Source organism: Ornithorhynchus anatinus, chromosome 1, assembly GCF_004115215.2.
Source record: "Ornithorhynchus anatinus isolate Pmale09 chromosome 1, mOrnAna1.pri.v4, whole genome shotgun sequence".
Taxonomy (NCBI): Eukaryota; Metazoa; Chordata; class Mammalia; order Monotremata; family Ornithorhynchidae; genus Ornithorhynchus; species Ornithorhynchus anatinus.
In genome coordinates, this window is record NC_041728.1 from 71,772,123 (window position 1) to 71,794,366 (window position 22,244).

General features: G+C 40.1%; 1 protein-coding gene across 15 annotated transcripts in view; it reads left to right on the forward strand.

Moving 5' to 3' along the window:
• The window catches only part of LOC100073568 (muscular LMNA interacting protein), a 221,747-nt gene that overhangs the window by 84,931 nt on the left and 114,572 nt on the right, over positions 1–22,244 (forward strand). For 10 of the 15 annotated variants that reach the window (XM_029075002.1, XM_029075053.1, XM_029075063.1 and 7 more), the window contains exons 3-4: positions 14,145–14,303; positions 16,119–16,514. In XM_029075002.1, the coding sequence (XP_028930835.1) occupies positions 14,145–14,303; positions 16,119–16,514 (555 nt within the window). The remainder of the gene's footprint in view (positions 1–14,144; positions 14,304–16,118; positions 16,515–22,244) is intronic. The other 5 variants (XM_029075082.1, XM_029075072.1, XM_029075092.1 and 2 more) reach the window with 3 other exon arrangements.

A 22,244-nucleotide genomic window follows, 5' to 3' on the forward strand; every position in this document is an offset into this window, starting at 1 on the left:
TTCGAAGAATGTTATAAATGCTGTATTTTCTAAAATGGCTGCTTTCAGATGCAAATGACCCAGGAATCTGATTGTCAGGGTATCTCTCCTACTTATTCCACTTGTAAATAAGTCTGTGTCTTACATAAAAGATTTCTACTTGTTTTATTCTAAAATTGATTTTCTTTAATTTTCTCCTTTATTGGCACAGCATTTGTTAAGCATTTTCTATATTCAAAGTACTTTATTAAATCCTAGGTTAGATATGAGATCATTAGTTTGAACAAGGCTCTTGTTCCACATGGGAGTCTCCATCTAAATAGGATAGCTAACAGGTATTGAATCCCCAATTTACAGATGACGAAACTAAGGAACAGAAGAGTTAAATGACTTCTCCAAGGTCACACAGTGGGCAAATAGTGGAGCTGGGTCCCAGATTCCCAAATCCATGCTTTTTGTATGAGGCCACACTGTTATCAAATTATGAACTTAACTCAGTTGGCTCTGGCATTTTCTCTTTATACAATATCATGTCATATTTTGGCCACCCACCAATAGTATTTATGAGGGAACACTGACTGCATCAGCATTAAAGTCTCTTTCTTCATGTTCCACACCTCCAACCCTAACCATTTCCACTACAATCTGTAGCTGACATTTTCTGAGGTTGGAAGGGCTCATTCTCTCCCAAAGGACCATCTGATTATATGGTTGTCAGTAATCCCCGGCTCTGTTGAGGATGTGCTTTGGATTCCTCAGGGCTCCCTTCTCTTTTCTCTTAGTTTCCACTTCATAGATTTCCAGTGTTATTCTCTGACTGGTTTTACTGATCGGATCTGCTGGCACAATTGAATAGCACCATGAGACTGGCTGCTGTCACTTCCCCTGCTAGAATTGTTTCCAAAACATCCCTGAAGATGCTTGTTCTATTTCAATCTCTACTGGAAAGAGCATGGGCCTGGGAGTCAAAGGACCTGGGTTCTAATCCCAGCTCTGCTCTTAGTACAGTGCTCTGCATATAGTAAGCACTCAGTAAATACTATTGAATGAATGAAAGTGTGACCCTGGGTAAGGCACTAAGCATCTCTGTGGCTCAGTTCCCTTAGCTGCAAAATGGGAATTCAATACCTATTTTCCCTACTACTTAATAATAATAGTATATGTTAAATGCTTACTTTGTACCAAGAACTGTTCTTAGCACTGGACTTACTGTGAGCCCCATGTAGGAATTGATTTTCTGTATCTACCCCAGGACTTAGTAAAATGCTTGGTACATACTTAGTGCTTAACAAAAAACACTATTATTATTTTTATTATCATTCATTCAATTGTATTTACTGAGTGTTTACTGTGTGCAGAGCACTGTACTAGGTGCTTGGAAAGTACAATTTGGCAGCAAATAGAGACAATCTCTACCCAACAATGGGCTCACAGTTTCTCATCAACATTACTATTCATTCAATAGTATTTATTGAGCGCTTACTATGTGCAGAGCACTGTACTAAGCGCTTGGAATGAACAAGTCGGCAACAGATAGAGACAGTCCCTGCCGTTTGACAGGCTTACAGTGTAATCGGGGGACACAGGCAGACAAGAACAATGGCAATAAATAGAGTCAAGGGGAAGAACATCTCGTAAAAACAATGGCAACTAAATAGAATCAAGGTGATGTATATTTTATTAACAAAATAAATAAGGTAATGAAAATATATACAGTTGAGCGGACGAGTACAGTGCTGAGGGGATGGGAAGGAAGAGGGGAGGAGCAGAGGGAAATGGGAAAAGAGGGTTAAGCTGCGGAGAGGTGAAGGGGGGGGCGGTAGAGGGAGTAGAGGGAGAAGGGGAGCTCAGTCTGGGAAGGCCTCTTGGGGGAGGTGAGTTTTAAGTAGGGTTTTGAAGAGGGGAAGAGAATTAGTTTGGCGGAGTTAGGAGGAAGGGCATTCCAGGACCGTGGGAGGACGTGGCCCAGGGGTCGACGGCGGGATAGGCGAGACTGAGGGACGGTGAGGAGGTGGGCGGCAGAGGAGCGGAGTGTGCAGGGTGGGCAGTAGAAAGAGAGAAGGGAGGAGAGGTAGGAAAGGGCAAGGTTATGTAGAGCCTTGAAGCCTAGAGTGAGGAGTTTTTGTTTGGAGCGGAGGTTGATAGGCAACCACTAGAGGTGTTTAAGAAGGGGAGTGACATGCCTATATCGTTTCTGCAGGAAGGATGAGCCAGGTACTACAGTTGTTCCCAAATTTTTTCTGGAGGGATGCCACTAAGAAGAAGCATTTAGTAAACTCATCCTCTAGACTGTAAGATCGTTGTGGGCAGGGAATGTGTTTGTTTATTATTGTATTGTACTCTCCCAAGCACTCAGTACAGTGCTCTGTACACAGTAAGCGCTCAATAAAAAATGATTGAATGAATGATATCAAATAGGAGAGACATGCCTGCAGAGGAAGGTGTTCCTCTTGAGAGGTCCCATAACTAAAACTCTACTGCCATCTCTCTGCCACTGGCCAGAAGGGAATCGGTCAATTAAGGGGCCTGATGGATGGGCAGTAGTTCAGTTGCTCTGGAATTCAGGGAGGCAGTCAGTACATAGGAATTGCAGCTCAGAGCCACTTAACATCAACTCTTTTGAACTGCAGCACCTTCAAATTGCTGCTGCCAGTAGGTGGGTTTTGTCAAAGACTCCAGAGACCAGGCATAAAGCCATAGTGCACAATTCCCCGAGGCAGTATAAATATACTGACCACTGATATTACTAATAATAATGGCACTTGTTAACTCCGTACTATGTGCCAAGTACTGTACTAAGCACTGGAGTAGATACAAAATAACTAGGTCAGGCTCAGTTCCCATTCACATGGGGTTACAGCCTAAGGAGGGAGAACAGGTATTTAATCCCCATTTTACATATTCATTCAATTGTATTTATTAAGCGCTTACTGTGAGCAGAGCACTGTAAGTACAGTACAACAATAAAGTGACATTCCCTGCCCACAAAGAGCTCACAGGCTAGAGATGGGAAGACAGACATCAGTACAAATATATAAAATTACAGATCTATACATAAATGCTGCAGGGCTGGTTGTGGAGAGGGGGGAGAGCAAAGGGAGCAAGTCAGGGCGACTCAGAAGGCAGTAGGAGATGAGGAAAAGTGAGGCTTAATTAAGGCTCAGAGAAATTAACTGATTTGCCCTAGGCTGCACAACAGACAAGTGGTGGTGCAAAGATTAGAACCCAGGTGTCCTGATTCCTAGGCCAGTACTCTTTCAACAAGGCCACAGTACTTCTCTATTGTTTCTATGTATTGGCAAAAATAATATTAATAATTGAGCATATAATTTCAAAACATACATGAAGCACTTGGCCAGAGTGAGTGAAAGTGAATAGAGAAGGGAAAGAGTATTTGGAAGCCAGTCAGAGGGGAACAAATTAATCAATCAATAGTATTTATTGAGAGTTTACAATGTGCAGGGTACTATATTAAGTACCTGGGAGAGTACAGTGTTGCAGAATTAAGTACATTACAGCAGATGACCAGAGTCTGAAAAAGTGAGCAGAGAGGAGAGGGAGAAAGCAATGTGGGAAAACAGATAACAGAGGGCTTAGGATATAGAAGGTGAAGAGCAGTAGGAGACAGATTCCCAGATACAGTAGCAGGGATTAAAATGTAGAGAAAAAAAGCAGGAAGAAAAGTGTGGAAAGTAGAAAGGCAAGGGATAAGAGAAACAATAAGTTTTGGATTAAAAAAAATAGGTCAAGAGGGGGAATACATTCATCAGCAGGAAATTGAGAAGAAAGGAGAAGAGGGAAGGAAGAGGAATGGTGGGGAGAGATAGAGAATGAATCTGTCAATAACAATAGAGAATTCTTTATGAATCTGACCATATAAAGAGACCGAAGAGAACAGTAGGTCATCCCAAGGACAAGGTGGTCATATTGCTATAGAAACAGAGCAGAGTAGCTTAGTCTCCTCATCAGTTAGCTGCAGAAAAGGCACAGTCCTGAAAGCATGATGGAGATACAAATCCAGACTGTGTGATTGTTTGAGGTTTCCACATCAGGTTGGTGCATTCTGCTCTACAAAGCATTATTCAGGCAAAACCCTTCAAGAAACAGCATGGAAAGCATTATGGCCTAGAGTAAAAAGCATTGGCCTGGGAGCCAGAGGATCTGGGTTCTAATCTTAGCTTCACCACTTACCTACTATGTAGAGTAAGTCACTTCTCTGTGCCTTAATTTCCTCAACTGCAACATGGAGATTCAATATTTGTTCTCTCTCCTTAGAATGTGAGCCTCATGTAGTACAGGGACTGTATCATACCTGATAAGCTTCTATAGTGACATACATTAATCAATTAATCCATTCAATAGTATTTATTGAGCACTTACTTTGTGCAGAGCACTGTACTAAGTGCTTGGAATGTACAAATCGGGAACAGATAGAGACAGTCCCTGCCCACTGATGGGCGTACAGTCTAATCGGGGGAGACAGATAGACAAAAACAATAGCAATAAATAGAATCAAGGGGATGAACATCTCATTAAAACAATAGCAATAAATAGAATCAAGGTGATGTATATCTCATTAACAAAATAAATAGGGTAATAAAAATATATACAATTGAGTAGATGAGCACAGTGCTGAGGGGAGGGGACGAGAGAAGGGGAAGAGCAGAGGGAAGGGGGGAAAAGAGGGCTTAGCTGAGAGGCGGTGAAGGCGGGGGTAGAGGGAGAGCAGAGGGAGCAGAGGGAAAAGGGGAAGCTCAGTCTGGGAAGGCCTCTTGGAGGAGGTGAGCTCTAAGTAGGGCTTTGAAGAGGGGAAGAGAATTAGTTTGGCGGAGGTGAGGAGGGAGGGCATTATAGGACAGCGGGAGGATGTGGGCCAGGGGTCAATGGCGAGATAGGCAAGAACGGGGGACAGTGAGGGGGTGGGCGGCAGAGGAGCAGAGCATGCGGGGTGGGGAGTAGAAAGAGAGAAGGGAGGAGAGGTAGGAGGGGGCAAGGTGATGGAGAGCCTTGAAGCCTAGAGTGAGAAGTTTTTGTTTCGTACGGAGGTTGATAGGCAAACACTGGAGGTTTTTAAGAAGGGGAGTGACATGTCCAGGGCATTTCTGCAGGAAGATGAGCTGGGCAGTGGAATGAAGAATAGACTGGAGCGGGGAGAGACAGGAGGAATGGAGATCAGAGAGAAAGCTGACACAATAATCCAGCCGGGATATTATGAGAGCCTGTACCAGTTAGATGGCCGTTTGGGAGGAGAGGAAAGGGCGTATCTTGGTGCTATTATAAAGGTGTGACAGGCAGGTTTGGTGATGGATTGGATGTGTGGGGTGAATGAGAGAGCCAAGTCAAAGATGACACCGAGGTTGTGGGCTTGAGAAACAGGAAGGATGGTCGTACCATCCACAATGATAAGAAAGTCAGGAAGAGGACAGGGCTTGGGAGGGAAGATGGGAGGGACATCTAGAACAGTGTATGACACATAGTAAGTGCTTAACAAATAGCATAAAAAAGTAATTAATTACAATGGAGCATTTGTTAAGCACTTTCTGTGTATCAAGCACAGTTCTAAGAACTGGAGTAGACATAAATTAATCAGATTGGACAGAATCCCCATCCCACTTGGGGTTCACAGTTTAAGTAGGAGAGAGAACAGGTTTTGAATCCCCATTTTAGAGTTGAGAAAACTGAGGTACAGAGAAGGAAAATGCTTTGCCCAAGGTCATGTAGTAAGTGGCAGAGCTGGCATTAGAACCTGTATCCTCCGACTTCCAAGCCTATGCTTTTTTTAATAGGGCATGCTGAAAAGCAGGTACTTTTTTTAATGGCTAGTAATCAATCTGTCTCATGTTCTGCTCTTCCGAGGAGGGAGTGGTGCTGGGCAAGAGGGAGGCGGCACTTTCCCTGTAGCTCTTTAGAAGGAAGGAACCCAGTCCATGAGTGGGGACTGGAAAGGGAATGTGACTATGGGCAGTTTCCTCTGAAAAGAGAGAGAGAGAGAATGTGTGTGTGTGTGTGTGTGTGTGTGTGTGTGTATCCTTCAGGACATCTCTACTTGGATGTTCTACCGCCACCTCTAACTCAAAATGTTCAAAACAGAGCTCCTTATCTTCCCTCTCAAACCCTGTCCTCTCCCGAACTTTCCCAACACTGTAGACAGCACAACCATCCTTCACGTCTCACGAGCCCATAACCTTGTTGTCACCTTTAACTCAGCTATCTCATTCAACCCACACATCCAATCCGTCGCCAAAATCTTTCGGTTTCACCTTCACAACATCACCAACATCCGCCCTTTCCTCTCCATCCAAACCACTACCACTTTAATACAGTCACTGATCGTATCCCGCCTGGATTACTGCATCAGCCTCCTTTCTGACCTCCCAACCTCCTGTCTCTCCCCACTTCAGTCCCTACTTCACTCTGCTGCCTGGATTATCTTTCTACAGAAACGTTCAGGGCATGTCACCCCACTCCTCAAAAAAACTCCAGTGGTTGCCTAACCATCTCTATAGCAAACAAAAACTCCTCACTATTGACTTTAAAGCTCTCCATCATCTTGTCCCCTCCTACCTGACCTCCCTTCTCTCGTATGTTCCAGCCCACACACTCTGTTCCTCTGGTACTAACCTTCTCACTGTGCCTCAATCTCGCCTGTCTTTCTGCTGACCCCTAGCCCTCATCCTAACTTTAGCTTGGAAAGACCTCCCGCCTCAAATTCAACAGACAATCACTCTTCCCCCCTTCAAAGCCCTACTGAAGGTGCACCTCCTCCAAGAGACCTTCCCTGACCTAGCCCCACTTTTCTTCAGCTCCCACTCCCTTCCATGTCACCATGACTCATTCCCTTTGGTTTTCCCCCTTCTCCCCATCCCACAGCACTTATGTACATTTGTATATATCTATAATTCTATTTATTTACATTGATGCCTCTTTACTTGTATAGATGCCTGTCTCCCCCCTTCTAGATTGTGAGCCCTTTGTGGGCAGGAATTGTCTCTATTGATGTACTGTACTTTCCAACTGTTTAGTACAGTGATCTGCACACAGTAAGTGCTCAATAAATATGATTAAATGACTGAATGAACCAGGAGCTGAATCCTGCAGCAGGAGTAGAGGTGACCCCGATATTGGCTGCCACAGCCGTGGTTCTTATTGCCAGTTTGAAAGCTTCCACTGGTGACACCACCACCACTGCCATGCTTAGCGCTGTGTGAGGAAGGGGATGGAGGCAGGCTCTACTTTCCTGGAGGGGCATGAAGAGCTACTGATGCTACTGCCACTGGTAATAACAATAATAATAATAATAATAATAATAATGGCATTTGTTAAGTGCTTACTATGTGCCAAGCACTGATGCCGCACTGATCTGTGTGGCTGAAGAGAGCCATATGTTCATACACATAATTTCTCCTGCTGGTTCAGGGGATATAGAGGCTGCTGCAGCAGGGGCAGAGGAAGTTTGTCAGCCCTTTTCCCTCCTCTCAAAACAGGAAAACAGCTCAAACCAAAGCGGTCCTAGCCCAGCTCCCTGGGAACATTTGTGCTGCCTGAGGTCTGTCTCCCCACTGGAGAGAAGGTCTTTATTTTGTTCTCATTTTATCTAAAAAAAGTGACAGAAAAATTTATCCCCCAGGGTTAGCAGTGGTCCTAGGCAGTGGTGACCCCAGACGGGGAGTGCTTTGACCACTGTCCAGGCCCAGTGGGCCATGCACAAGGAGTGGGCACCAGGCTGGCATCAGATTGTGTCACATACTAATAATTACGGTATTTGTTAAGCACTTAATATGTGCCAAGCACTGTTCTAAGTGCTGGGGTAGATAAAGGTAATCAGGTGGGGCTGACAGTCTTAATCACTATTTTACAATTGAGATAACTGAGGCACAGAGCAGACAAGTGGTGGAACCAGGATTAGAACCCACATCCTTTGCCTCCCAAGCCTGTGCTCTTTCCTCTAAGCCATGTTGCTAGGGATGCGGTGCCATGTTGGACTGTAGTTCAGCCCCTCCTCCTCAGGATTAGTAGTATTGATAGGTTGGCCCCAAAATTCAAAAGCCAGCCAAATGGAATAGCATCCACTTCATGGACCAGCTTTGAGGATCTATCCACAGTGGAAGAAGGGGAGTGATAAAAGAAGGAGCTTACTAAAAGAACTAGACAGGGAAATTCAGTAATGGTCAAGAGTGATGGAACCACTGATAAATTTAAAGAGAGAATAAGTAATTAGAAAAGGAAATGAGAGGACAGATGCCATTAAAAAGACATAGATGGACTCTTGGTCTTTCCTTTTGGCCACAGAAAGAGAGCATAAAAAGTATAACTGAGAAAAAAATCTGATCACCCTTTCTGACAGAACAACTCAGAGCCATTTTAGATCCTGGACCAAAGGGCAGGTTTCTGTGTTTGCACCCCATATAGCTGCTGGTGACATGGCTGGGCACTGCCATTTGCCGATTGTGCCTATATTGATCAGAAAGCAGAAGGGAGAAATCTTAGGGCAAGAAAAAACTGGAAGAAAAAAGAAGGTGCATTTCTGTTCTGACATCTTCTTTTGTATTCTTGAGAGTGGAGTGAAGGGTTAGGGCAGCTACTAACACCCAAACATTTCTGAGACATGTAGTCCCAGGACTTAATAAATTTATCCAGGTGGCTGGTTGCAAAGCACTATACCTATCACTGAGAAAAAAAAAATTGCAAAGATGGGAATTTAGTCACAGTCCCGAGTTCCCAAGTGGCTCCCAATCTAAGGATCAGAATAAGGCAGAGAGGAATGGCAAAGGCATATAAGGAAAGATGAAACAATGAAAACATAAAGCAACCTGAGAAACAAGGACAATGATGAATACATAAAATAAAACAAAAAATAGCAGATGGGTACAATGGCTAAAGGAACAAAGTTTCAGGCTCTTCATGGCTCAGTGTCCAACAGTCACTGCTATAGCTACAGCAGCAGCCTTCCAAAGATTCTAAAAGTTGTGGAGGCCAATAGGTATAATGCTAGTTTCAATAATAATTTTGTAATATCAAGAATAATGACTCAAACTCCATTGGTTGACCATGCTTACTTGCATTTTTGCAAATTTGTTTGTCAGTGACCTATATAGGTTTTGAGCAGATGCTCTGTCTTATATTTGTCCAGTGGGGTGTTTTTCCCACACTTCCTAACAATTTGAATGCAAGTTCAGTGCATTATTAGAAATAGTATTCCAGCTGTTGACTGAGAGGATAGGTTCAGATCACCCATGGAGGATGGGTTGTCAACAGTTTTCTCTCTTCTTTAGGCCACTGTAATACCATTGAATTAATTATAGCATATAGATGTATCCCCCAAAATGTATCTGGGTAAAGAAAAACCAGAAGGCCCTTTCAATAAGGCCCCATTACAATAACATTTACATTTCCACCCTCTCAATTTTGGGGTCCCAGGTAAAAACAGTAATAATAATGATGTCAAATCATAATGAATAAAAAGGAAATTACAGATAAAAAAAGCATGGTGTCTTTATAGTACAGGTGAGTGTGGGAACAGATTGGATGGATTCTGGTTATGTACAGAATTTCCTAGTTTTATTCAAGGGAAATATAATTAAATAATTGATTATTGTATCAAATTATGTAATGTTTCTCTATTTCACTCTTACCATCGTTATTATTTGATCAATATCCGGGATAATAATTCGTATAGTTAGCCTCTTACATTAAAAAATAGGGGAATTTGGTGAATGCTACCATGAAATCCAGAGAAACTTTTCATGTGGTGCATTATTTTTGCAGTTCTTCAAGGTTTAATGGCTAAGCAAAAAAGCTAGTATTTGGGGAGCTAGTGCACCCGATTAATATTGAATTTTCTGCCTGAAAAGGCATGCACCACAAAGCTGGGGAAGAGAAATGCAGGTTTCCATATGTAAGCAGCACCAATCCCCTCACCTACTTTTAGGCACCCACTGTCCTTAGAATACATCTCTTTTTGCTGAAGCACAAACATTGCCTATCAGAAAGCAGAGAAAATCAGTATGGAGAAAATAGGAATTTTGAGAGCAGACAGCTCTAATCAATTTGATTTTTGAAGCTTTGTTTGGCAACAATCAAGGTTTCTACTCATTTCCAGGAGCGCTGGAATGGGCTTTTATTGCAATTAAAGTTAATTTCTTGGAGTTCATTTTTGTTAGGTCTTGAAATCATTTCAAGAATCCTGATTCTAGCATTATGTTACTGGCTATAAAAGAGCCAGTAAGGACAGCAAATACACTTTATTGGCTTCCTTTACAACAATTCCATATTGTCTTGTCTTATGCAGTTGAGTCATTTCCGACCCATAGCGACACCATGGACACATCTGTCCCAGAACTCCCTGCTCTCCATCATTCTGGTAGTGTATCCATAGAGTTTTCTTGGTTAAAAATATAGAAGGGGTTTACCACTGCCCCCTTCCATGCAGTAAACTCAAGTCTCCGCCTTTGACTCTCTCCCATGCCGCTGCTGCTCAGCATGAGTGTGTTTTATATATTGAGTCTATAAACAAACCTTGCAAGAAGAACCACTGCTAATCTCCACCTAGTTGCTTTCCTTGAATTGAACCAACTTATCTTTAAATCCACAGATCTACTTCTTTTAGCAGATCTCTATTCTCCCTTCCTGAATCTTTCATTTCCAAAGTTTTGACTCACAGAAAAATAGTTCAAATAGATTCATACAAGTAAAATGACAGAGAACAGTAAAATAATGCCCCAATGATCCATTTTCAGCAAGTTGACGCCCATAATGACTGTCTTTTCAGTCTCGGGTCTCCAAACAAATGACAAATATAAATTTACCCTGAGCTGATGGAACAGCTTCAGCATTTGCACCAAATGCTATTTTACTTCTTTTTGACTATTTGTGTATTGTTTAACGGGAAAGACTTCCTCCCTGCCTTAATCATTGCTCCTCTCCCATATGCGATGAATTAATGTTCCAAAGCTGTGGCTTCTGAGTGACTGACAGAGACCACAGCTTCCACATGAGCCAGAGCTGCCTTACAGGGAATTTACGGATTACATCCCAGGTAAAGAAGAAGTCATTCCTTTGTGTTTTCAATAACTCTTAAGGTAATTGCTCTGGGGTAGGGTTATTCACTGGGGGAGGCTTGAAAGAAATAGTTAGAAATAGAGAGAAAGAGAGACACACAGATTCAGATACAGAGTTTGAATCGACTGCATACCGAACCAAAATCGTGGCTCTCACTGTTACTAATTTGGAGAATGTAGGCACTGTTCTGATTGTGCTATTAAAAGAGCAATGTCCATTGATCCTTGAAGGCCATTGATGATGATACCACATTCTGGAATGAAGGGGCAGGACAAATAGCTCTCTCCAGGTTTCCAAATGGAGTAAATGTTAGAAAGGGATAGGAAAGATTTGGGTCAAAACACAAAAATAGAAAGGGTTTCAATAATATCAGGAGCAATGAGCATGAATAATTAAGAAAAAAAGAACTTCCCAGCTGATTATTTTGTAGAGTACCTTCAAAGAGAAATGGTGGACAGCTTAGTTTTTATAACATTTAAAACCTGACATACTATGACATGGAGAAATATAGACACCCTTCTCTGGCCAGGAGGGTCTTAAAGATATTTGGCCACACTACTAATGTCTTTGACATTAAAGATATACTTTAATGGTTATAACTAGCAGGAAGACCTGGCAACATTGATAACTGAAAGTGTTAACTGGTGTTTAACATAGGCAGTGTTATTAAAGTGAATCTATTTCAGCTTTGGTAGTGAAAATAATTTGTCATCACCATAGCAATCTGTTTCTCTGCTTCCATTGGAACTTGGCTGGGATGTGCAGTGAAACAGCAACACTTTTTTGTTTAGCAAACAGGAAACAGTGCAGTAGATGTTAACATATTGTCCAAATTTCAGAATTAATTTGCCAGTAAAATCCAAATTTTGTGCAGGTGAACATCAGATATTTGGCAAGGTAACAGAAAGCCAGGCAGATGCAGAGTGAAATGGATGATTTTTTCATGTAACTTGGGACGTTGAAAGTGTACTAGGATCTTTCTCCCTCTCTCTAGGTCCTTCTGTTCCCATCTTCTTACTTTCTTTTTTCCTCCCTCCTCTCTAGGTCTCTCTGTCCCCTCTCTCTCTCTCCCCCCACGCCCAGATTTTTCTTTTCTTCACTGTTCCCCAGAAAGAAAATCAAGATTTATTCATTTTATTTTGCAATTTTTTGCCTCTTTAACCCTTTTGTAGCCTCTAGATAGATTTGATTAGAGTTAAAAATCAGAATTCTCAACTCTGGCCTTGTTGAATGAACCATGTGTACTGCCAAGAATGAAATACTCTTGGGTTAATGGAGGTCATCACCCTGGGGAAAATTTGCAGTCCAAAGGCTCATTCTGAATTAAGGGGCCCACATCGAATCACCCGGATTTGTGGGCTTATCAGTTTGGAGCTGCTACTTTGGGAGGGTGGGAAGTTCTGAAGCACACATAGTATAAGAACTAAGTACCTCAGGTTCCAGGATCATCTGGTGCATTCAGTCACCAGCAGCATGATGATTGTCCCAAGAAGCAGAGTGGCTTACTGGAAAGAGCCTGGGATTGGAAGTGAAAGTTTGAGAGTTCTAATTCCACCTCCTCCACTTGTCAGCTGTATGACCTTGTGCAAGCCACTTAACTTCTATGTGCCTCAGTTACCTCATTTATAAAATGGGGCTTGACTGTAAGCCTCACGTGGGACAACCTGATTACCTTGTATCTACCCCAGAGCTTAGAACAGTGCTCGACATATAGTAAGTGCTTAACAATTTCCATAATAATTATTATTATTACCTTTTTGCTACCAATATTTATGTTCATGTTATCAACCAGTTGATGGTATTTATTGAGCACTTAGTGCAGAACAAGGAGTAAGCAATTAGAGAGTACAATTCACTAACTAGAAATGATCCCTTTCCTCGAAGATATGATCCCAGTCCTCAAGGAACTTACAATCTAGTGGGTGTAAATATCATATAGGCTTTGGGGAAGGGAAGGTGGCACAGGCTATGTGGTCCTGTGACTCATGATTAGCATTTTTTTTTCATTTCAGTGGTATTTGTTAAGTGCATACTATGTACCAGGCATTGTAATCAATTCTGGGGTAGATTCAAGATAAGCAGGTTGGACACAATTTAGTTGAGAGTCGAAATTGGAGGTAGGAGGATTTAATTTCTATTTCCATAGAAGGTAACTGAAGCACAGAGACCTGATCAAGGTCATACAGCAGACAAATGGTGGAGAGGGATTAGAACCCAGCTCCTCTGATTCCCAGGTTTTTGCTCTTTCCACTAGGCCATGCTAGTTTGCAGTCATTTAACTTCTCTGTGTCTCAGTTACCTCACTGTAAAATCAGGATTAAGGTTTTGAGCCCCATGTGGGACATAGACTGTGTCCAACCTATTTACTTTGTATCTACCTCATCAGTTCCTGGCACAAAGTTAGCGTTTACCATATATTATAAAAAAGGTGTGTATGTCCGTGTGTGTGTTCATAAGAGAGAGAGAGAGATTCTAGAGGAAAATAAAGCAATCCGTTAGACTTTATCCTCATTCAATAATAAGAGACAAATGACTTTTGTTGATTTAAGTGTGCAGTTTTATTTTGGAATGAGAAAGCCAGAGCAAATATCTTCCAAGATTATAGGGCACAATTTCAAGCAATAGTTTCATTGACTAAAATTATGGATGTAAACAAACAATTACTATAATTTGTGATACATTAATGATCGAGAGCTCTTGGAAACTCAAAGAAGAATGCTCTGAAGCATTAAATTATACAAGTACAATCACTTGGGCAATTGAAATTAAAACATGCTGCACATATTCTTGAGCAAAAATGCTCTTCTCAGCAATAGCACTATCATTTCTAGGGCATTTAGGTAAACCTTTTCTTCTGAAGTCCCCTGTAATGTTACAGTAGTAGCAGCAGCAATAGTAGTAGTAGTATTTATGTAGCATTTTCTCTGTTTAGAACACTCTACTAAGCACTGGGAGAGAATACACAGGTGAGAGTTAGACACTGTAATTGATCAAAGGGTGATAGGCATTTCCTAATACCATTAAACAGATCTTGGGGCAGTTGAATGATGAAGTCCAAATCTCATCATGTGAGAAACTAAAATCTGAATTTATTGCATATCTCATAGGTCCCTTCTGGAGATTCTGGAACCAAACCTTTGATCTTCACATTTATCCCAACTGTCAGAAGACTACCAGTTCACTCTCAGATTGTTGATGCCTCTGAATTTCTTACAAAAATTGATGAGGAGCCAAGGGATGAAAATATCCGAGAAACTATAAATAGGGTAGGACATTTTTGAAGCTTATTTAGATGCTTGAAAAGCTTGCATTAAGCTATTCTTAATCAGAGCTCAAAAATTATTGTGCCTTTTCCTTTGCTTTATCTTTTTACTAGTTGTTAATGCTAAAGCTGACAGTAAAAATAATGTCCATTAATACAACCTTGGATTCCTAAATTCTGTATCCCTTTATTTTCTTCCATTGTTTTTTCTTCGGTTTGTTTTATGTTTCCTCAGCATCTGCAACTTTCTTGTAGTGACCTGTATCCCACTTAATTAAGTAGCAGGAATCAATAGGCTACCTATCCGTACATTCTGTCTCTAACAGTGACTGGTGTTCTTCAAAGTCTGAAAGTATGAAGTCTCCCTAGGGAATTTCGCTGGGTATTCACAAGAGGAAGTTTCTCCCTGGCCTCAACTGTTCATCACTCTCTCCTCAATCAATCAATGGTATTTATTGAGTACTTACAGTGTGCAGAGCACTGCACTAACTGCTTGAGAAAGTACAATACACTACTACTTCCCCATCCCTGCCCACAGGAACCTTACAGTCTACAGGGGGAGACACATAAAAGTAGATTAAGGCTGGAAGGGTAGTAGTGTAAAAGGATATTTAGATAAGCACTGTGGAGCTGGGGGAGTTCAAATTGCTTAGGGGGATAAACAGCCAAGAGCATAGTCAAAGCAGAGTTCTTCATTATAGAATTCCCATTTCAGACTCAGAACTGTTCATATTTATAGGTACTCAGTGGATCTGTGAATGCTGTTCTTATGTGTGTCAAAATCAAATCTGTCTAAGAATTCTATAACCCACAACAAGAGATTTGAGTCTATGATAAGTTATATAAGCAGATTTTATTTGCCAAAGAACGTTTTCTATTATACAGTTGAAGGTGTTTCCTTTTCATTTCAGAACACAGCCCCACGTTCATACTGTCTGGTGAAAATTCACCCACTAAAATGCCTTAGAACAATTTTTCCATTCCCTGATCCATTCTGTTCCTTTTATTTCAAATACTGGTTGATTTGAATTTCTCTGTCTTTCCCTTTAATTTCTTCCCTCATGGAATCTACCAAAATACTGAATGTTTTCTAAGACATTAAATGTCCATTGTGCAAATACTTATGGACTATGTATGTATGTATATAGTAAATATTTCAATGTGCATATACTTATGGACTATATATACGTGTGCAAATTTATATAGTATATATCTGTGTGTAGTTGTTCTTCATGTTTGAAGATTACCCTACTGACAGTGAAAATGACCTATAGAAACTCAAGGATCCATTTACATAGGATCTAAACAGCCACTTATGCTTGAGGATGTTGGGTATTTCTTGGGGGATATTTTCTATTGAAAAGATTACTTCGGTCAGATTTGAGTCCTGCTCCAAGGTTTTGTCTTGCCAAGTTTCTCATCAGATTGTTGGAGATTACCTTTAAGGACTCAGAATCTGGAACTGAATCCATAATTTGACTGTTTGTCTGCATTCATTTCACCCAAGGGTATTCACAGCAACAATCCATGTTTTCTGGGCCTACCTGACTTGCTTATTTTATCTTAACCATTAGAGCAGTCATGTGTCCCCTTTAGCTATGGATTTACTCTGTTGACCAGTGAGTTCTGTGGCAATTGGGTTAGAAGAGCTCAGCTAATGAACAATTATAGGGCCAGGTAATTGGCTTTCTGGTCAGTTCTACAGATTTTGAATTACAGTAGGAACTGTTGTCAGCACAGTTTGCTCCCAAGCTTCTCAATGAATGGGGAAGTGAAGAACATTTGGCTCAATTAGCTTATTTCTTCATATCTTTTGCAGTCCAAAAAATTCTCTGACTCACTGGCCTCAACAAGTGGAATTGGACAAGAAAGCAGCATACAGACAACTGTCCATTACACTGATACCAGTCAAAATATTTTCCAGGGGAGAAGATTTAAATCAAGCAAGCCAGAAGCGATGGAGCAAAGTGACCTCTTCAAAGCAGAGTATGTCTTTATTGTGGACTCTGAAGGGGAAGAAGAAAGCACTTCCAGAAATGATAATAAAATATCCAGCCATGGGGATAACCACAGATCCCTGAGACCCCAGTCACTGGATCTTCCCAAGGTTCCTATGTGGGGAGCAGAGGTACCCAAAAAGCCTGGTATTGACATCCATGCTCCACCTCGACCTGAACTTCCTCCTGGCACAGCAAATCAACAAAAAACAGCACAGGTATATTTTCCTTCTATTTTGGTCACTGGGCATAGGCACTAAACAAAATGAACAATATCTTTTGAGGCATTTTCACTTCAGCTGTATTAGTGAGATGATTCTACTCAATCCCAATTCCTAGTTGCTTTTGCCTTACTTTTTCATCTTACTGGAAGTCCTGCTGAATTCTTGTGGAGTGGGACCCAGGTTAAGTCAAGCAGTCGATAGTATTTTTTCACCACCTACTCTGATCAGAACAATGCACTTTGTGCTTGGGAGAGTATGACAAAATACGATACATTGCCTCTGACTTCAAGCAGCTTACAGACTTTTGGAGAAGACCGACAGACATGCCATTCACAAATAGTTGTCTTCCTTGAAAACTGCCTGAGACTGGAGAACCATGAATTGAGTGGGAGAATATGAAACACTGACTATGCCTCTCTCTGGGGCAGATTGAAAAGGTTTGATAGATATCAAGATATCTCATGTTATTCAGCTTAAGTTGAGTATTTGTTTGACACTAGTAAATTCTGTCTCAGTTCAATGGAATATACCTAAATTACATTAACTTGAACTTGCTTGACAGGACATTATTGTTGTTCGGAGATTGTGTCCTTGATGTGTTTCCTTATTGGCCCAGGGATTCACCTAATTGACAGCTGCTTCCTAGAGATGCTGCAGTCTCTGAGATGCCTTGTTTATCAGCTGAAAGTGGCCAATGGAGATTGCTCCAAGAACCTCAAATGGCAGCAGAGTGAGGGCAGAGACTGGGTTCTGGAAAAGCTCTCTGTTAAGTAGGCATTTTGGCACAGAATATCCATTAAAGGTAGGACCAATAGTGTCCAGCTCCAATGTACTAATCCCCCCTGTATACCCCAATCTGCACTAATATTAAGTTGGCATCCTAATCAGATTTGTTTCATGCAGATTTGGATAAAAATGAGGATTTTCTACAGGACAACTCCTTTCAAAATTGATCATATTTAGGGGGTGCCTACTGTTTGCAGAGCTCTATATAAAGTGTGTGGGGAGTTCAGGAGAAGTAGAAGACCTGATTTAGGTTCTAGAGAAGCTTACAATCTAATCTACTCTCTCCCTGAAAACATGGGTAAAGTAGAAAAAGAGAAGGATGAGGAAGATTAGAAATAAGATTTTTAATACCCTTTTAAAACCATAAAGAATAGAAAGGTCATTCACAATTCTGACTTTGCAGTAGAGTACCAGAATTTAGGGTTTTCAGTGTGATTTTTTTTCCCACTGTTTTCTCATTTTAGAGTAGTCTATATGAGGCTACTTATGCTCAATGTCCAAATAACCCTTTGTCCTTCATGATGATCCTTTTTAGCCATCCTCTCCTGCCTCCCAGGGGTATAATGGAGATCCCAGGAGGAGTTAGCTGATTTTACTGGAGGAAGGAAGAAACCAGTTCTCCTGGTTCCTATGTGAGAGCTGTCTCCATATGCAAGAGTTTCTGAGAATTCTGAGCTTCCTGAGCGATTGTCAGACTTTTGTTTTTTCCCAGACACTTGGTCAATGAGGTTTGACTTGGTAGAATAAGGGAAGTGGGGATCTACTTCTGGACCACATTTGCAGTTTTTTGTGGTTCTTCCAGATTCTTCCCTAACCCTAACCCTAACCAGATTCCTCTCTAGGTATCCAGGAATGAGAAGCTTATTGGGGGAAGAGGGAGAAGAAGCTAATTATTTCTGCTGATGTGCTTTCCCATGTGACAAATAGCAGACATTAGCTGAACTTGATAGGCAAAACATGTTCCTTGCAAGTGTCCTTTTTGTTGGTCTTGGAACCCCCTGGTATGCTAGATTTGTTGGATTACCTCGATCCAGAAGACTAGGAAAGTTCCTGAAGTTCCAAATCGCTGAGTAGAGCTTCTAGGGAAGGGCTCTTGAGAATTGGGATACCATCTATGATATCAAACAATTGACTAATGGTACTTACTGAGCACTTACTTTATGCGGAGCACCATACTAAGCACTTGGGAGCATACTATAGAATAACTAGAAACACCATGGCCTAATGGCAAGAGCATGGGCTTCGGAGTCGGAAGATGTGGGTTCTAATCCTGGCTCTGCCACTTGCCTGCTGTGTGACCTTGAGCAAGTAACTTAACTGCTCTGTGCCTCAGTTACCTCAGCTGTAAAATGGGGATTAATACTGTGAGCCCCACGTGGGACAACCTAATTACCTTGTATCTACCCCAGTGCTTAGAACAGTGCTTGGCATATAATAAGTGCTTAACAAATACCATAAAAAAAATGGACATGATTCCTGCCTGCAAGAAGCTTGCCAATTTGTCAGAGAATGAGGTGCAGAACAGGCCAGAGTTGAGGCTGCACCCCTTTTCTGGAAAAATGTGAAATGCTGCTCTCTTTCCAGACTGGGATGATTTCCCAAAAGCTTTTTGATCTACTCCAGTCACAAATTTGTTATTTTTCCAACTCAGAGGTTCTGTTCACTCTCTGCATGGCAAAACTATGGAATCTTGCTTAACTAAGTTGCTTTCAAAAAATAACTAAAAAAAAAACCTAATTACAACATTATGAGGAAAGAAAGAATACATCTCATTTTTTCCAAAGCCCTTTAAAGTCAGAAAAAATCTTAACATTTGATGGGGCTCTCACATTCCAGTCATATTTCACTCAGCAGGCTAACAGGAAGATGACATAATAATGGTCATCCATTGCTACAAATTGCTATACATCACTGTCATTTCTCTCACTGAGAAAGCAGTGAAGCAGATGACATGGGTACACTGTTGCTCAGGTTATGATATTGATGTTGGAAAATAGAATGAATTAGTGTACATAATGTAGTGAAGCGATTTGCAGTGGGGTGACCTGTTAAGTTGACTTTTATCCCCAAAATGTCTTTGCTTTTTCTCACTAAAGCTACATCCCTTTTTTCTTTTAAAAAGGTAACAACTCTGTGTATTGACAATTAAAACCTCTACCATTATTTGGTATCAAGCCCTAAACACTTATCCAGGGGCATGATGAATTATATTTTTTATCAAAATGTGAGAGTATAGGTTGATTTCTACACATGAATGATTTTCAGAAGCTAGATTGAGTGATAATAATAATAATAATAATGATGGTATTAGTTAAGTGCTTACTTTGTGCCAAGCACCTGTTCTAAACCCTGGGGTAGATACAAGATTATCAGGTTGTCCCACATGAGGATCACATTCTTAATCCCAATTTTACAGATGAGGTAACTGAGGCACAGAGAAGTTAAATGACTTGCCCACAAAGTTCATCATGTTTATATAGATGACTCCATGGTCTTCTTATAAGAATGGCTGGGTTTCAAGTAGTTCAGTTTCACCCGGTAAAAGGAAATGCATCTTAAAAAGAAATATATGAGTTTAGGGGAAAAAAGAAAAACAGTTCCATGGATCAGAGGTTCATCCACCCCAGTCCAGAGTTCTGTCTTTGACAATAGCAACAGGATGTTGGGAAGGACAATGTGATGGTTGTTGCCTTTCTGGGCAGAAATGCTAATGGTTTAGGTAGGTACCATATAACAACCTTATCATTTATGTAAGTAATTCATCAAATTAGTAATTCAGTTTTCAAATTTTAACAAATATTCTTCCACTGAGGCAAAAAAAATTAATTTACATGGCACTATATTAACATAAAAGATGCAACGTGACTGTATTTTGAAGTGCTTTTTGTTGTTGTTTCATAAATGAAAGATGATGAATTAATATAGTGGATAGAGAAACTACCATTCCCTTGGGCAGACAGATTTGGCACCTGAGCTAGGAATTTGCCCATTAATACATTTTCAGAACATACTGATCAGTTATTGGAAGATTCACAGAACACAGTTCCTAAAGAAGCTTTTGTGGTAAAATAATCATCAGTATTTAAGACCATACTTTGGGTTTATTTGTCATCCTGATTGGTCATATATAGTATATTCTGCATAATATTGAAATACAAAATCTTATTTATTCATTGACAGAGTTAATGTTGTTATATAAACACAATTCACATCTCATTTTTTAATTTAGCATTCTTTATAACTTTTAAGCCAGAAAATATTGAGCTATAGGAAGAAATTTATTTTAAAAGATCAGTTTTAATCATGTCTTAAATATGAGTGCAATTTAAATTAAAAATGTGGGAACTACATTGGATGGAAAGATTTCTGGTTTTGCTATAAAGAGAAACCAGGACATTTTCTTGTATCCTAAATCACTATCACTGAGAGTCAAAGTCAAATGGTCTCAGTTCATTCTAAACAAGATGGAAAAACTCTTTTCTTTTGGAGAAAAGACCAAAAAATGATGCCTAATAGCCATATACATTTTCCAGAATTGATAAGATGCTTATAAAGCATTCTGGAGTTATTTTGACTAAGTTTTCTTCTGCCTGTTAAGTAAGAGCTGAGTAGTTTCAATCACTCTTTTTGGTCTCCTAACCCAATGCACAATTTCTGCATAAGATTCCCGGAGGGGTGAAGTACTTCAATTTTTCAAAGTGTGGCATGTTCTGGACTCCTTTGGAATGAAAATAGGTAGATGATCTACATTATTTTCAGAAGAATTTTATAACTCCTTTGGGGAAGTTAAGTGAGAACATCGGGATAATCAGTTTTTTCAATTCATTGCTTCCTTTTCAATCATCACTGTTAACAGTGAGCGTGTGTATACCTAATATTTTGCAGGACACTCAACTAGGCATTATGAGTGAAAGCTAGATATGGTTCCTGAAGTGAAGGTGCTACCATTTTTTTTTAAAAAAACCAAAACTTACAAATCAATAAAGTACAAGACATTAAGACTCTGAGCCCCACATCACCTTGTATCCTCCTCTGGGTTTAGAACAGTCCTTTGCACATAGTAAGCATTTAACAAATGCTGTCATTATTATTATTGTTATTATTATAATAGGAACAATGTATGTGTACATACAAATTCTCACACAAATATAAGCATATAGATTTGACATATGTGCTATGGAAGCTGCAGTGGATATGTTGGGGTTAAGATTTTCTCTTTTCAATTTTCCAATTCCTATAATTTATTATTTTCTATTGTGTCCAGATATTAGCATGTTAATTGAAGACTGAATTGAACATAACTAGAAAGTTGTAATTACCAAATTATTTTAAATAAATAATTCTCATTTTTTACTCCTATATAAATTTTGAATGAATGTTTTATAATTTGGAAATTATTTGGAAATAATGTATGGTAAATCATAGCATTTTTCATATTCCAAATTACAAAATACATTTTCTTATCATAGGAAAATCTGAGTGCATGAGCTAATGCATGTTGCATATTTTTTATGGAATTTTGCAATTGCAGAAACCAGAAAAAAAAGTAATATGCTGTGAGGACTGATCATAATTTCTTAGCCCACTGTATAGATTTTATAACACCATAACTGATACTTCAGTTCTGTTAGGAATTTTTTAATACTGATGGCATTTTAACACATTTTAAAAAATCACTTTGTATTATTTTATTTCACATATCACAATACAAGGCATTATAGCCTCACTCTGTTTAATTTTCCTTGTCTAAATGCCATTCCTTTGATTGTGTATTATCAAGTTAGATAAGTCCAATCCTCCAAGTGCCTAAATGTAATCTCTGGTAATAAACAAGACACTCTGGGAGACGTAGCAATTCATTCAGGTGACGGGTTTATGCATTGCAGCAGTGGATGTACAATGCCAAAGAAAAATGAACCAAAATAGCTTCTTAGTGAT